Source organism: Natator depressus, chromosome 16, assembly GCF_965152275.1.
Source record: "Natator depressus isolate rNatDep1 chromosome 16, rNatDep2.hap1, whole genome shotgun sequence".
Classification (NCBI taxonomy): Eukaryota; Metazoa; Chordata; order Testudines; family Cheloniidae; genus Natator; species Natator depressus.
This window is the reverse complement of record NC_134249.1, coordinates 19,810,233-19,825,573: the sequence shown is the minus strand read 5'-3', so window position 1 is coordinate 19,825,573 and position 15,341 is coordinate 19,810,233. Positions and strand designations below refer to the sequence as shown.

Here is a 15,341-nt window from a genome sequence, read left to right as displayed (position 1 = left end):
CACAGAGGCTTATAAGTCAGTCCACAGTGAGGAAGGGACAGTGGGTTCTCGGCTGGGGACTGTGATCAGCACCTGGGATGAGGACTTAGGACCCTGATGCTTCTTTGAACCTTCTCTTCCTGTGGAGTGTGCAGGGTTTGGCTGCAAGGCTCACAAGGACAGAGTTTGGGCCGCCAGGTGGCTGGGAATCCAGAGAGTGCTGGCTTGCTTGTGGAGATGTTTGGTGTTTCCTCTGCAGCAGTGCCGAGGGAGCTACGGGGGGAGACAAAGTGGGGAAAAGCTACATGGCTTCCAACGGTGAAGGCAGGGCCCAGTTTGGGACACAGGTTCAGGTCATAGGATCACAGAAATGCTGGGCTGGAAGGGACCTTGAGAGGTCATCGAGTCCAGTCCCCTGCGCTGAGGAAGGGCCAAGTCACCATCCCTGACAAGGGTTTGTCCAACCTGTTCCTAAAAGTCTCTTATGATGGGGATTCCACAACCTCCCTTGGAAGCCAGTTCCCGAGCGTAACTGCCCTTGCTGTTACAAAGCTTTCCCAAATATCTAACCTAAATCTCCCTTGCTGCAGATTAAGCCCATTGCTCCCTGTCCTACCTCCCTGTCCTACCTACCTCTCCAGTGGACACGGAGAACAATCGATCGCTCTCCTCTTTATAACATATTTGAAGACTGTTCTCAGGTCCTCACTCTGTCTTCTTTTCTCAAGAGCAAACATGCCCAGATCGATAGGTGCTTCAGCTCCTCTCCCCAGGCAGGTGTCCCAGGCACTGGCAGAAAGGGCCGGGGGGCTGATAAGACAGCAGCAGGTGCAATGTCCGTGGCTACACGAGGGTGGTTCTGAACCCAGCACACACTTGGCAAGGGCACCTGAGAAGCTGGGTGTATCTGGTGGGGACATGTAACCAGACACCCACTGATTAGCCAGAGACTGTGAGGCTGGGATGAGTGACTTCAGTGCGACGGCTGGTATCTTGCTGTAGACTATGGACTGGTGATTACAGCTTATTGACTGGACAGGCGGTGACCAAGGTAAGGGGCGGGGGTGTGTGTGTCTATGGAGTGGGAGCTTTATGAAAGGACAGCAGAGCCCTCACTCCCTCTGCCCTTAGCTCTGCCCAGGCACTGCTGGCTGTTGAGATCTGGTGGCAGGGACATGGGTCAATGTGCCAGCTTCCCTAGCTTCAGCTCCGTTTTCTTTCCTGCTTCCCCTGCCATGGCAGACCCTACTTCCTCCTCCTTGATCCTAGTCTTATGCTGGCTGGCTTGGTCTCCAAGGAGATCCCTGCCTCCCTCTCTGAACTGCTGACAGGCAGAGGATTACAAAGCAGACGGTGCTCCCTGACAGCTGCCAGTTAATGGGTTTCTGAGCATTTCCCTGTGTGCAGCCTGGGTTTTGTCGTGACGCACTCCTGTGAACCCACTGTCTGCACCCCCTCCCTGCCTGCCACACACACCCTGGACTTGCTCACCTCACTTTCTCTCTCCACACCCCAGATCTGGAGTCAAATCTCACTGGGGGTTACACAAAGGGTTTATTTCAGTAACTCCCAGCTCTCCTGGCACCAGCACCGGTCACTTGGGTCCAGTGTTCAGAGGAGGAGACTGGGAGTCAGGCTTCCTGGGGTCCATCAGCACCTCTGCCACTCTCCCAAGATCCCCCAGTGAGTCACTCATATCACTCGGTGTCTCAGTTTCCCATCTGTGAAACGGAGTTATGAGGGTTAACGAATCCGTGTTTGCAAAGTGCTCGTGGATGCTATTGTTTTGGTGAAAGGTGGTAATGGGGTCTTGGATGCAGACCAATCACAGAGCTTGAGGTGAGTGGGTACACTTAACCTTTCCCCTTTGTGTCTAAGAGGAGCAGCAATTGGGACTCTTGCAGTAAAACCAGCTGCAGACAAAGGGTGCGGTGAATGCCTCAAAGGCACCTGGAAAAGCAAGCCAGTGAGGGGAAAGAGGGTTTTCCAAGTAGCCAACAGAAGGGCTGGGCGCTCTACTGCACTGTGTGCAGAGGAGCAGCAGTGAGCAATAATCAGAGGTGTAGAGTGACCCAGGAAGGTGACAGAGGCTGAGAGACAGCAGCTTCTTGGGACCAGGGCTGGCATGTCCGGTTTGGGAGGAGAGCTGGCTGGAGCATTTTTAACAAAATTAAATGTCATCGCAGTATGGTGCTTGGACAAAGCTGAAATGTTTTGTGGAGATGTGTCAATTTCGACAAAGTTTTCCTGGTGATGGTTTCTGTGGTCCAGGGCTCTATGGTCACCTCTGATCAGAGAGAGAGTGAGAGACACCCGAATCAAAAACCTAGACATTTTGGGATCAAAATGCTCATTTTGGCACAGTGCAATTGGTGAAAATGTTCCGAAGGTTTTTGGTCTCGTTCCAATGCAGAACGAAAACCAATATTGAACCTCGAAAGTTGGCATGAAATGGGATTGTCGTTCTCCAGCCAGCTCTGCTGGGGATCTCAGCAAAAGCCTGCGTGCTGTGTCTCCCTACTGCTGGTCAGAGATACATGACCGTGTGTCTATTTCTGTGAATAAAAAGACTGCACCCAGAATATACCCGACTCATATCAACCATTTCTCACCCGGGCAGAACAACCCTGCAAGGCCCTGGATTATGGTGTTCCGCTCAGCCTATGGGGCCATATTATTATTAGAACTTGTTCTGATAGAGAGAGCCCAATGGACCCCATTGTGCTAGGTGCTGCATGAACATGTAGTGAGAGAGTCCCTGCCCCGAAGAGCTTATAGCCTAAACAGACAACGCAGGATTATTACCCCCATGTTACAGAGGGGGAACTGCAGCCTAGAGAAAGGAAGTGGCTTGCCCTAGGTCACACACGGCATCTGTGGCAGTACTGAGAACTGAACCCAGGTCTCTGGAGTCTCAGGCCAGTGCCTGAACCCGACGGCAGACCCTCTGCTGAAAGGCGCTAGAGAATAGGCTTCGAGCAGAGGGAGGCATGATGCAGACGTGAAGAGGCAGCTCCTTCTGGGAAAGCATCTCAGGTGCCTGGAAAAGCAGCAGATCAGCTCCCTGAATTTATCTTTCCATCTCCCCTCGCGCTCTGCCTACCTGTCTCCAGCTGCCAGCTCTAGTAATCTCTCTGTGACACATCAGCAAGCCTACGTGTCTATACCCTTGCTCCTGGCTTCTCCCTCTGTCTCATTACAGCTGCATTAATATTACAGCACCCGAGTTGTAGGCTGTCACTGGTGTTTTCTCTGGCGATCCACAACAGCCGGGGCGAAGGCTTGTGTACTGGTCCGGGTCATGCTGCAGTCGGAAGCTAGGGAATGCTTTCGCTTGAGACTTGCCCCATCTTAGATGTAAATTAATAGCACGAGCAGCAAGATCAGAGCAGGGAGACCATAGCCGTAGTCCCGGGAGCATTGTAGCACCATCAAAGCCTATTAGAGTGATGGGTTTATATGCACGGTGACATGCGTGGCGGATACCGAGCAGCTAGCGGGAGGTGGGAGGAAAGGGTTGCCGGAGGCTATAGCAGTGGCAGGCAGATCTCAAGAGCAGGGATGTTGAAGAGGTTTGCAGCTCTCAGCAGTGAATTGAGCCTGTGCTAAAGGGGGCAGTTGGAGCCCTTTGCTCAGCGCCAAGAGCGTGCCATAAAACCTCCCCCTGTTCTCGTCCAACGAGGATGGAGAATGGGAAGCCAGCTTCACCCTCTGGGTTCGGGCCATGGCTAAATGGGACCAGGGCTGTTCGATTAACACAAATCAGCTCCCTGCTACTGCGGTGCTTCATTCGCACCTAGTTTGTCCGTTGGTGTTTTTATCTGCCTGTCTAGTCCCTCTATCCACCCATCTAGAATTATAATGCCACCTCCATCACTGTGGCATCTGAACACCTTACAAAGAGATGACTCTCTCAGGCTTTCCTATGCACAATCTTATAATGCTTGAGTTTGAGTCCAACTCCCCAAGCCAGCTAGCCTGAAATGTGGATTTCAGCTATGTAGGGCCAGACTGTGAACCCCTTACTCCCATTGGTGAGTAGCTACACACGTACGTTGTCCCGGAGAGGGGAGGGAGTTCACAGCCTGGGCTCTTAGCTTGTTACATCGGTTGATTTAATATTGTTCATTGTTAATAATGCAGTAGCACATAGGAGTTCCAGTCACGGCCCAGGCCCTCATTGTGGTAGAGGCTGTACAAACACAGAATGAGAAGACAATCCCTACTCCAAATTGCTGACACTCTGTAAGTATGAGGCAAGAGGCAATAGATGGATACAGGCAGATCCCCTGGGGAGCACAAGGAATCAATAAGACGGTACTGGTCAGCATGATAGGCTGTGGTCTGAGCATACCAGCTGCGTAATTGATCGCAAACGTTTTGCATCCTGGCAAAGGGGAGCTGAGATATTAAAATATTCAGGTTTGAAAGCTGGGCCCCAATAACGCCTTGTAACTCCTAATTCCCCTCCGTGTTAACAGCCTAGGACTTGGCATTGTCACAGGGGGAGGTCACGAGTTGAGCTTGTCCTGGCTGGAGGATGGCAAAGCAATTTAATTAGGTGTCAGCAGAGAGGAGGCTAGGCCAGGCAGACAGCGGCAAATTAATGTCAAAGTCAGGCCATGGAAATGAAGTTACAATGTCAAGGCAATGACAAAGCGATTCCTGTGTCAGGGGAGATCACGGTGCACTAGCAGAATGGCAGCAAAATGATTTCAGTCCACGCCTGCTGTTGGAAACCAGGACTTCTCAGTGTGAGCTGCACATTGAAGAGGAGTGCGGAAAGCCGTGGCTTCTGGAACAGCGGTACAGAGGCCCAAACAAAAGCAGTGAAACACAGAGAAGTTGTGTTAATGTAACATTACCTAATTGACCTGAATTGCTGAGTAGCCTGTGTTAGGCAGGGGGTCAGGCTGCAGGATCACAAAGGGCCTTGCTGGCCTTAAAATCGATGAGTCGAGAGCAGCAATGAAGTGCCCCAGAAAGGCTGCCAGCTGGAGCTCAACCTGGTTGTGCCTAGGCTTTGTAGCACACAATCTGCTCTTCCAGAGGAACAAATGCAGCTTGTGTGGCTGCTCTGGGGAGATCCTGAGCACATCAGCATATCTCTGGCAAGGGCACGCCTTGCAGGCCCATCTGCAAGAGGGTCGGGTGCATTGCTGGGGCTAGTCCAACATGGCTGGGCTGAGGCGTTAACGAAGAAGCTCCTGGTTACACTATAGTTATCTATCCACACAACCAGACTGCATTTCCCTTCTCCCCGACCTGGGTTCCAAGGAAGCATTCCCAGAGACTGGGTTATCCCTTTCTCCTTTATGTCATGGCTCCACTTCTCTGGCAAGGAGATTCCTAGCCATTAGCAGACAGCTTTGCTGTCTCTACAACTGCCCTTAATGAGATTTTAACAGCAGCTCTTGATCGTCCTCAGTGCGTAACTACTGAGTTAATTGTGTCAGGCAGTGGGCGCTCGATCACTAATCTTGCAGTAATAAAGGGAAGGGAAGATCAGGAGGTCAGAAGCACTAGGCCATTAAGGATGCATTATCGTGGAAGAGTCCCTGTTATGTCCCCCAAGCACACATTGCCTGTGAGAGGGACCTGGAAGCATACACAGGCCCTTATTAAGAAGTGCAAGAGAGAAGGGCAACAAAAATGATCAGGGGTAGGGAACAGCTTCCATACGAGGAGTGATTAAAAAGACTGGGGCTGTTCAGTTTAGAAAAGAGACACCTGAGGGGAGATATGATAGAGGTCTATAAAACCATGACTGGTGTGGAGAAAGTGAATAAGGAAGTGTCATTTACCCCTTCCCATAACACAAGAACCAGGGGTCCCCCAGTGAAAATAATAGGCCGCAGGTTTAAAACAAACACAAGGAAGTATTTCTTTGTATAACGCACCACCAACCTGTGGAACTCATTGCCAGGGGATGTTGTGAAGGCAAAAAGTATAACTGGGTTCAAACAAGAATTAGATAGGTTCATAGAGGATAGGTCCATCAATGGCTGTTAGCCAGGATGGTCAGGGACGCAATCCCATGCTCCGGGTGTCCCTAACTCACAGTCAGTTCCTTTCTTATGGCCTCTTCCTACTTGGGTCATTTTTTTTTTCCAACATAAAGAACATTGTCTAGAAGTTAGAACCTGGGCTCAGGAGTCAAGACTCCTGGATGCCGTTCCTAGCTTTGGAAGGGAGTTTTGGCCTGTTGTTAAAGCAGCTGGCTGAGAGTCAGGACTCCTGGGTTCTTTTCTCAGCTTTGGAAGGAGACTGCAGGCCTGTACTTAAGGCTGCTGACTGAGAGTCAGGACTCCTGGGTTCCCATCCACTGAGTCATCACTTCGCCTTGCTGTTGCTCAGTATAAATGGATTTAAAAATACTTATTCCTCCCTGTTGCTGTGAGGCTTAGCTGACTGAAGCCCTCAGACCAAGTGCCTGGCAGATTCATTATTTTAATGGGTTTTTCCTCTTGGCATGTAAATTCTCCTGTTTGTTCCCAGTACTTCCTTTTTGCTAGGATTTTCTAGGGTGCCAGCGTGAGAAGACAGGCCCTTTCTCATTGGCTGGCAGGCGGAAAGGGCATGCTATGCCCATTTAGAGGTCAGAGAGGTTGCTGCTGGGGTACATGCTGATACCTGTTCTCTATGCCTTGCACTCGTCTGTGCAGGCAGCTTGCGTCCAGGAACCAGTACTCGTGCCAAGCTCCTCTGCTCACCCCCAAAGTGGCAGCAGTCGGTAAAGCCGCGATCCCACCCCATTTGTGCTAAGATCTCTTCCCTCTCAGCTCCATCGCTAATAACGGCTCCCTTGGTAGGGAGCCTTTTCATTTGCAGGCACACTGTGCTCACTTCAGATTTCAGCACTGCCGCGCCTGCCTTGTTTTGACACATTAATTGATTCTACTTGGTGAGACGTCGCTGAATCAACCCCGCTCCTAACGAGCCCGCTTGATGAGAGAACATATGACGACGGTATTGCTGGAAATTGCTGCCAGGATAGATAGGGCTGGCCTCGGAAATGCACTTATCATTACATGGAATAGCTACGGGGTGATTAAATGGTTGGTGCTCCATGGGTCTGCTGCTGTCCTGTCACCGGCACCATTTGAGAGTCGACCCGCACGGCCGGCCAACCTCATTGCTGCTCTGGCATAAATTTCCCACTAAAATGTGTGTGTGTATGTGTTAGGATTATGGGGGAGAAGGGTGCAAGTGGGTGGATTGCAGTCCCTAGGCTTTCATTGTGCCCTTGAGCACAGCCTGCCAGCCTTGGTAAGAGTGCCCTTCCCTGCCGTGTGCTGAGCTGGCAGCGGGCAATGGCTGGGCTGGGTTTCTACTGACTCTACTTGACCCCATCTATATCTCACGAGCAGCCCAGACTCCAGGCTCTGTCTGCTCCCTTGGGTTTCCTTGTTGGCTCTAACAGATTCTGCTGGGGCAGATTGTGGGTGGGAGCAGACAGGATTTGTAAGCTGTTGCAGGAGTCTGCCATCTGGCCATGCTGAACTCACTGCTGCAGGCACCCAACCCTCCTGAGTTGAGGGTTCATTTGTCAGCTGTGGGGCCTGGGCCAGCCCCATTGGGGAAGTGTCGGACTGGGGTACACAGGCCATGTGCTGCTGGGAGCATCCTCCCTGCCTGGCTGAGACAGCAGCTCGCCTGGCTCTTTGCTTTCCCTTAACTTCCTTTTTCAGAGGCTTATTCCCAGGCCTGAATCCCCAAGGCACTGAGAGCTCAGTGTGGGAATTGATGGGAGTTGCAGGTGCATCCGGCTGCATGCCCCTGGGGAAGGCCAAACAGCCAGGGCGAGCACAGTGCTGAAGACTGCACAAGCCTTCACAGCACAATCCCTTGCTGCCAGACTGCACAGGTGCAAGCTCAGAACGGTCCCTCCATGGGGGAAGAGCTGTTGGTGGAGCTGGGGATGGAGGGAGAGTCAATGTCATCTGGGAACACTGGGAAAATCCGTTTATTTTCCTAACTCAAAGTCCAAGTCACTGCAGGGCCCAAGCTTCTTAACTGGCAACAGCTGCTATGAATCCAGCCTCTGCATGGACTTCAGTGGCAAGATCACAGGGGATGCTTGGTCAGTCAGGCAGTGTCTAAATTGCCTCAGGAGAGGAGAACTGAGCAGCTCCTTGAATTTACTCATTTGTATGAAAGCATCAATCAGCTTGTGGATCAGATGGTACCTAGGCTGCATGGGCAGGCGCACAGCCCTGCTGGGGAGGGGCAGGAACTGGGTCCTTTGAGGACAGGACAAATGGATTTAGGAGGGAAGGCAGCCTTATCTTGCAAGTTTGGGACAGTGGTTCATTTGGCCAGGGAGGACACCCTGCCCATAAAATGCCTTTTCAGTTTATATGTGGCTCTTAGTCACCATTGATTTGTATCCAGCAGCTTTACCAGCCATCCTAGCAAACACAGAACGAATACACGCTGCAAGACCCCTTCTTCTCCCCGATTCAGGTTAGCCCCTATCCCCAGTAGTTATCCCCCTCCATCAAACCTCAAAGATGGATCATCAACTCAGCAACCTGGCATGGCTTGCATTACCACACCCCCAGGCCTCCCTGCCTAGACTCTCTCCCTCCACTACTAGCTACACAACAGCTTGAGTAAAGGAGACTTTTTAAAAAACAATTCCCGCCTATCAAGAAATCCCCCAACAAGGGCCCTAGCACTGCAGCAACTAGGAGACTTGCTACCTAACTAAGGGCAGCCCAGCCCTCAGACAGGCCCTTTCAAAGGCTTGGACACCTTCCCTTTGTGCTCTCCAATCAGCTCTCCCTATTAGCCAGCCTCAGTGATGGCAGGTGTAGCCCATCTCCCACTCAGAACTTGTCTACACAGAGTTGTGTCTGATTAACGGTTCCTGATTTACTCCACGAGTGGCCACCCTGATTCTGGAATAAGGGTGCCTTGTTCCAGTTTAGCTTAACCTAGCAGGTCAATCAGGAATAACTCCACATGTAAACAGCCCCTCAGACTCACAAGCCCCTGCTTGTGACCACTTCCCAGGCTTGGCTTTATAGTGTTGCTTGTTTACTGACCCTCCCTAGTTTTGCAGGGCAGGGAATCTCAGCTCTGCTCCAGGGCCTGGCACCTTCCCCCAAACTCTCTAGCTAGCTGGCTGTCTCCTTGGGAAGTGGGGTGCTTTTCCCCACCCCACCCCTGTTTAGCTACATGAGTGGGGAGTTGAGGTTCTTCCCCATCTGGTTCTCCTGTGCTGCCTCTGTTTGACCCAGACTATCACCACCATAGCAAGCAGAGGCACCCCCTTTCTTATAAACGGAATGATGGTGGCTCAATCCTGTAAGGTGCTGAGCACTCCTGTGAGATGCCAAGTGCCCTCAACTTGCTGACATCAGTGGGATGAAAGGGCCCTCTACCCCTGGCAGAATGAAGCCCTAGGGCAGGGTCAATGTGACCATCTCAAATTGCAATTCACTAAAAGCAAAGGTGGCCTGTTTCCCCTCCCCTAGCCCTTGACATTGTATCTGAGACTTGAGGTTGCAGTGGTGCTGACTGGAGGAAGTGTGTGATCCTGTGCTAAAGAGGGGAGGAATCTCTAGTGACAGATGCTCCCATTACCATAGGCTGGGACATGCCTTAGTACCACTTTCACCTGGAGAGGGGCTCAGAACAACTCCCCCCAGCTCCAGTTAGCCCTGACCATTTCACAGCACAGCTGAGCTCCTTGGCCTTTGTGGCTGGTATTTAGTGCCATAACGGGCCAAACGGGAATCCCAGCATCCTGGAACGCTGGGAGAGTTTGGATCCCGATCCAGTTTGCAACTAATCCCCATCTCGAGAGTAGCGCCCTGGCTGGAAAGCACCATCTCCAGACTGAGCCAGAGCATCCTGTTTGCGCTTATCGAAAGAGCTGGGCAGAGTGGCGTGAAACAACCCAAGTGAGGGAAGCAATGCGATGACGACACAGCCCATCTCCCCACTGTGAGAGCAGCAAGTCATTTAGTGCTGAGCTGCCTGCCAGTCCATCCTAATTAAGGCACCACTCATCTGTCAGATGGAGACTACCATGATAGAATGAGTGATTACCAAGTATTGATCCACTCCCTGCCTGTGGGGACTAATTTGTTTATTGATGCCTGCTGGATCATTACAGCAGGCCTGAGCCCAGGGATAGATTGGGCTTAAAGGGGTGGGTTACTTTCAGAACAGAGAGCAATTAGGGTGACTAATGCAGCCATTTGAGTAGGCAGCTGTGCAGCACATGTCCCTGGCTGGGTAGGGGAATCTGCTACATTCCCAAGCATTGGGCTCACCCTTATCTGGTGCAGCAGTTGTCCTGCTTCTGATGATGGCCGTTTGATAGTGTCCAGCACGGGGCTGGACATGGGCTGTAGGCAACAGGTCAGATCAAACTGGCAGGAAAGGCAACAGCTCCAGCTGAGCTGCACGGTCTGCTTTGCAATAAAGCCAAATGTAGCTGGCACATGGATCCAGTGTGGAAAACTCAGGCCCAGCTCAGTTGAAGTGACAGGAGCCAGTTTTACCTTGGCCTTAGCTGTTTATGGTAAAAATTCTTGGGCAAGATTTTTAGAAGTGTCTAGTGAGTTTGGGCACCGCCATTTGTGGGGACCCAACCTGAGCCTCAAAGTGGCTGAGCACTTGCCCTCTGAAAATCACAGCCCTTCTAGTTGGCTCAGTTTGGGCATGCAACAATCACGAGCCACGTCTGAAAATGTTGGCCCTTCTGACTGACGTAGCTCTTCAGGGATTTCACAGCTCTTTGCAAACATGAATGAGTTAAGCCTCACCCACCTAGATGATATTGAACAACTGCATTATCCCCAAGTTACAGGTGGGGAAACTGAGGCACAGAGCACCTCTAAGTATCTGAATCCCCCTGACAAGTTTTGTGTTTTTACCATCGCCCTTTCCTAGTTTGTAAGATTTTCTTTCCTGACTCTGTTACTGGCTGAAAGACCCCCCATGAGCAGAGGAAACCATGAAACTGAATATAAACAAAATGCTGTTGAATGCACAAAGTAAACAGACAGAAAACCAGAGCAAATATATATTTTCTCTACTCTGCATGTATGGTTATCTTAGCGGGTCAACTTCTACCAACAGAAAAAAAATTGACGGGAGAGGGATAGCTCAGTGGTTTGAGCATTGGCCTGCTAAACCTAGGGTTGTGAGTTCAATCCTTGAGGGGGCCATTTGGGATCTGGGGCAATAATTGGGGATTGGTCCTGCTTTGAGCAGGGGGTTGGACTAGATGACCTCCTGAGGTCCCTTCCAACCCTGATATTCTATGATTCTATGACCAGACTGTACAAAACAGGGGTTCTCAAACTGGCGGTCGTGAGGTTATTACTTGGGGTGGGTCACGAGCTGTCAGCCTCCACCCCAAACCCCACTTCACCTCCAGCATTTATAATAGTGTTAAATATAAAAAAAAGTGTTTTTAATGTGTGGGGGGGTCACACTCAGAGGCTTGCTGTGTGAAAGGGGTCACCAGTACAAAAGTTTGAGGACCACTGGTATAAAACATATTTAAAACATATCTAACAATATAAAACTAGTCCATATAGCTACTGAACCATTAGCTAGTCTAAGTCCTGAATCATTTACTGTAGGGTTATAGTAAATAGTAGGTTTCAGAGTAGCAGCCATGTTAGTCTGTATCCGCAAAAAGAACAGGAGTACTTGTGGCACCTTAGAGACTAACAAAGTTATTAGAGCATAAGCTTTCGTGGGCTACAGCCCCCTTTGTCGGATGGATAGAATGGAACATATAGTAAGAAGATATATATATACACATACATACAGAGAAGGTGGAAGTTGCCATACAAACTGTAAGAGGCTATTAAGATGAGCTATTATCAGCAGGAGAAAACAGTAGTTAATTAACATCACTTCAGTTCTATGTATGAGGTACAATATCCGTTAGCTAGTTACACCTGAATCCATGATTTTTTTAAAATTAGTAGTACATGTTTGTTTACCAGTGCGGCATGGGGGGAAAACTGGAAACAGAAAGCCCCTCTCCACCCCACAAAGGCCATGATACTCTTCCAAGGGCAAGCTCCAGCCGTGGAGACACCAAACCGCCACTCTGCTCCCAGGAGACTGTGCAGCTTTCAAAATATGAGCGTGTGGTGCTGTGCTCCTTGCACTTGGCACTGCTGCCCCCTTTGGGCTCTTGGTCTTTGGCTTCGCCCTTTACCGGGGTTACCCTATAGGAACAGGCTTGTGAAAGCTAAAAGGCTACAACAGCTATACCGAGGACAACATTAAAGTTCCACGCACTCTTTATGAGAGCAAATAGGATTCCAGATGCGTGAAGAGCATCTAGCTGTGCTCAGAGGAAAATGCAAATCTCAAAACGTAACTAATGAGGTGCTAGAATACAGAAAGAAGTAAACTGTGCTGATCATTCAGTTGGTTTTCTAAGCATGCTGATTCATTTAGAGTTCAATGTCCCTGGACTGGCTGTGTTTAACTCCCACCGAGGGAAGCACAGAGCTCTTAGTCAAGAGTGGCTGAACTTTACATCAATCACAGAGGCTAACCTAGAGAGAAGACTGGCAGCAGTTCAGAATGTATAGTTAAAGCATTGAGCTGCTACAGGCTCTTCTGTGTTTATTTGCACATGGGTCAGAGAGTCAGAAACGGAACTGAACCTAGCTGCCTCTTATAATTAATTTTTGTTTGGGTTTTTTTAGTAACTCAGGCTGTTCTAGCTCAGTATTTAAAAGCCTTAGCACCAAGCACTGAAGTTAACACCCTGTGAAAATGGTGGTGGGTAGGCTGGACAGCTGCAGGTTTCATCCTGCATGACTCAGCGGACAGATTTACATGGACCAGGACAGCGAGTAGACAGTGCCATAATCAGATGGGGCAATTAGTTTCTTTGAACTGGCTGTTTACATTCTGCATTAAGGTTAAATCTGTCCGACCCTCCTTTCATTCATTGCCCTTGGCAGTCATACCGAAGCCAGGTGTTGCCATGCTCATATTCAGACAGGGTGCTGGGACCCTGACCCAGGAGGTGGTGCGTAGACTCATTGGCACAAGGCTCTGGAAGCAGGGCTCAAATGAACTATGACTCCTTGCAGCTTGGGAACAACTCCGTGGCAGCAGAAAATGGATCCTGCTCATGGACATTAACTCCCATGAGTGTGGGAATGGGGCAATGCCCCCCCCCAAACTGGAAGCCTTGGGCAGGCACAGAATTTGCCCCCCCGCCCCCCCATGCAGCCCCATTGGCCTGATAGGAGCTGCCCCCCCACCCCCATACAGAAGTCAAACTATGCCTCTGAACCTGGAAATGAGTTGGCTAACATCTCTCTCCCTCTCCCCAGTGCGATCAGTACAAGAAGGGGATCATTGCTGGCTCAACATGCAAAGACTTGTGTGAGGAGCACACCCTGGTGTTCCAGCAGTGTCTTTCCTCATCCCCCACTCAGCAGGTAGGTGGGGCTGTCTGAGTTCTGGGAACTTAGCTTGGTGGACAAATGAGTCTCTTCCCGCAGGGGGGAGGTAGGCTACTGGTGCCCCTTTAAGATAGACGTATGCCATGCACACCCCCTACTCCTCAGAGCCTAGTTTTCACCATTTTTGTCACAAATGTCTTTTGCTTGGGAGGTCTAGGCTGAGCTCCTTAGAAACCTCAGTGGATGCTGCTTCCTTCTCCTGGAGCTGCAGGCAGCCTGTGCTGCTAAGTAACCTCATCCATCCCCTGGCCAGTCTCCTACAGTCAAAGCGGGGGGGGGGGGGGGGGGGACGGACACACATTTAGGGCCTGATCCACAGTCCATGAAAGTTCCTGGGAGCCTTTCCATGGATTTTGGATCAGGCCCTTGGAGATGAGGCAGGTCAACCAGCTTTTCTAGCCTCTGGTGGCATTGACAAGAAATAATCGCTGTACGGGGGCCATTAGAAGAGTGGGGACGCAGTGCTTAGCTGAACTCTCTGGAGTTGGCATCCAAGATCCCCGTTAAATAAAACGGAGAAGACTTGGTGCAATGCTGGGCTACCATGGCAGTTCTGTGGAGCTTCTTTTCAACCCCTCCCTTCATAGGTGGGTGAACACACTCCCCAGACCACCTCCACTGTGGTTATCCCCGTGTGCCTCCGCAATGGCTGCTTCAGTGGAAAGGCCAAGGACCAAGGGGGCCACCCTGAACCCTTCTCTTCCTTGCCTGGGCCATGTTGGCTCCACAGCGGAGGCAAAGCTTGCACCACCACTGCCCATCCGGTGCCTATTATGCAGATATAGGGCTGCATGGCTGCAAACCCACCCTCTTACTGTTTGCCAATACAAAACTCACTGGAATTGGTGGAATGAATCTTACTGATATCCAATGGGCCCCACAGCCACTGGGCTCTCCTGGGAACCCATGAAGAACGCACCAATTAATCATTTGCATTTGCTTTCACCCAGTCAATCTTCCCGTGGTCACTTTCCTCTGCTTTGATCCAGGTTTACAGGGGCCGCTGGATGGAGAAAGAAGTGATCATTAAATGTGGTATTGAAGATGCCTTAAAGGCTGACAGCAACCCCGATTCAGTGTCCAAGAGGGATCTGGTTCTCTTTGACAAGCCTACAAGAGGGACATCCATGGACGAATTCAGAGAGATGCTCCTGAACTTCCTAAAAGTCAGTGTTGCTGAGGCTCCCAAGCTCTCGCATTGCGTTTTTCTGGACAGGGTATTATCACCTCCATTTGGAAGTCCTTGGGACCAGCAATAGTGCTTGCCAGTGGCGAGAAGCCTAAGCTAAATGCATTCTTCTATCCCCTGTAATCTTTGAAAAGATCCAGTCCTGTCTGAAGGACTCTGATCCCCACTGTTTGTTGTAGAGTGAGGCTTCGTGTGATATGTCATATTCAAGATAATCCCCAGAGCAAATACTGTAGGAACCACTAGATAAGGATATACATCCAACAAGATCACTGTGTTAGGTGCGACGGTACATTTCATTCTCATTTTGTTCTGTTTTAGTGTGAGTCTCTACCACTCCTGTGCAGTCTAGCAGTAGTGTTTGAACCTAAATCAGGGTGTTTAAGAGGACATCTTCTTATTTTCACTTGAGATGTATTTACTCTTTTGTAATTAGAATATAGATTTGACTGTAATAGATTTCCTACGAAGGAGTTGGTGGCTCTGATCCCAGATTGGCTGCAACCTGAGGCTGGCTCCAACTGGTTTAGAACCACTACACTCCAAGGGTGTTGGACAGGCACAAAGGTGCGTCAAGAGCATAGCCAGAGAATGCTGCACTCTGCCTATCCCCTTGAGGGCTTATCCCACATTAGAGCAGCTTTCAGCAGCAAAATCACTCTGAGAAACTAAAGGGCTGTAAGCAGCTGGCTGCAGCAGAGTGCGTG

At 50.3% G+C, this 15,341-nt stretch overlaps 1 protein-coding gene across 1 annotated transcript in view; it reads left to right on the top strand.

The window, feature by feature from the left end:
- Positions 1-15,341, top strand: part of DIPK1B (divergent protein kinase domain 1B) — a 45,929-nt gene that overhangs the window by 21,481 nt on the left and 9,107 nt on the right. The window contains exons 3-4 of the mRNA XM_074973740.1: positions 13,314-13,421; positions 14,435-14,611. Coding sequence (XP_074829841.1) covers positions 13,314-13,421; positions 14,435-14,611 — 285 coding nt within the window. The remainder of the gene's footprint in view (positions 1-13,313; positions 13,422-14,434; positions 14,612-15,341) is intronic.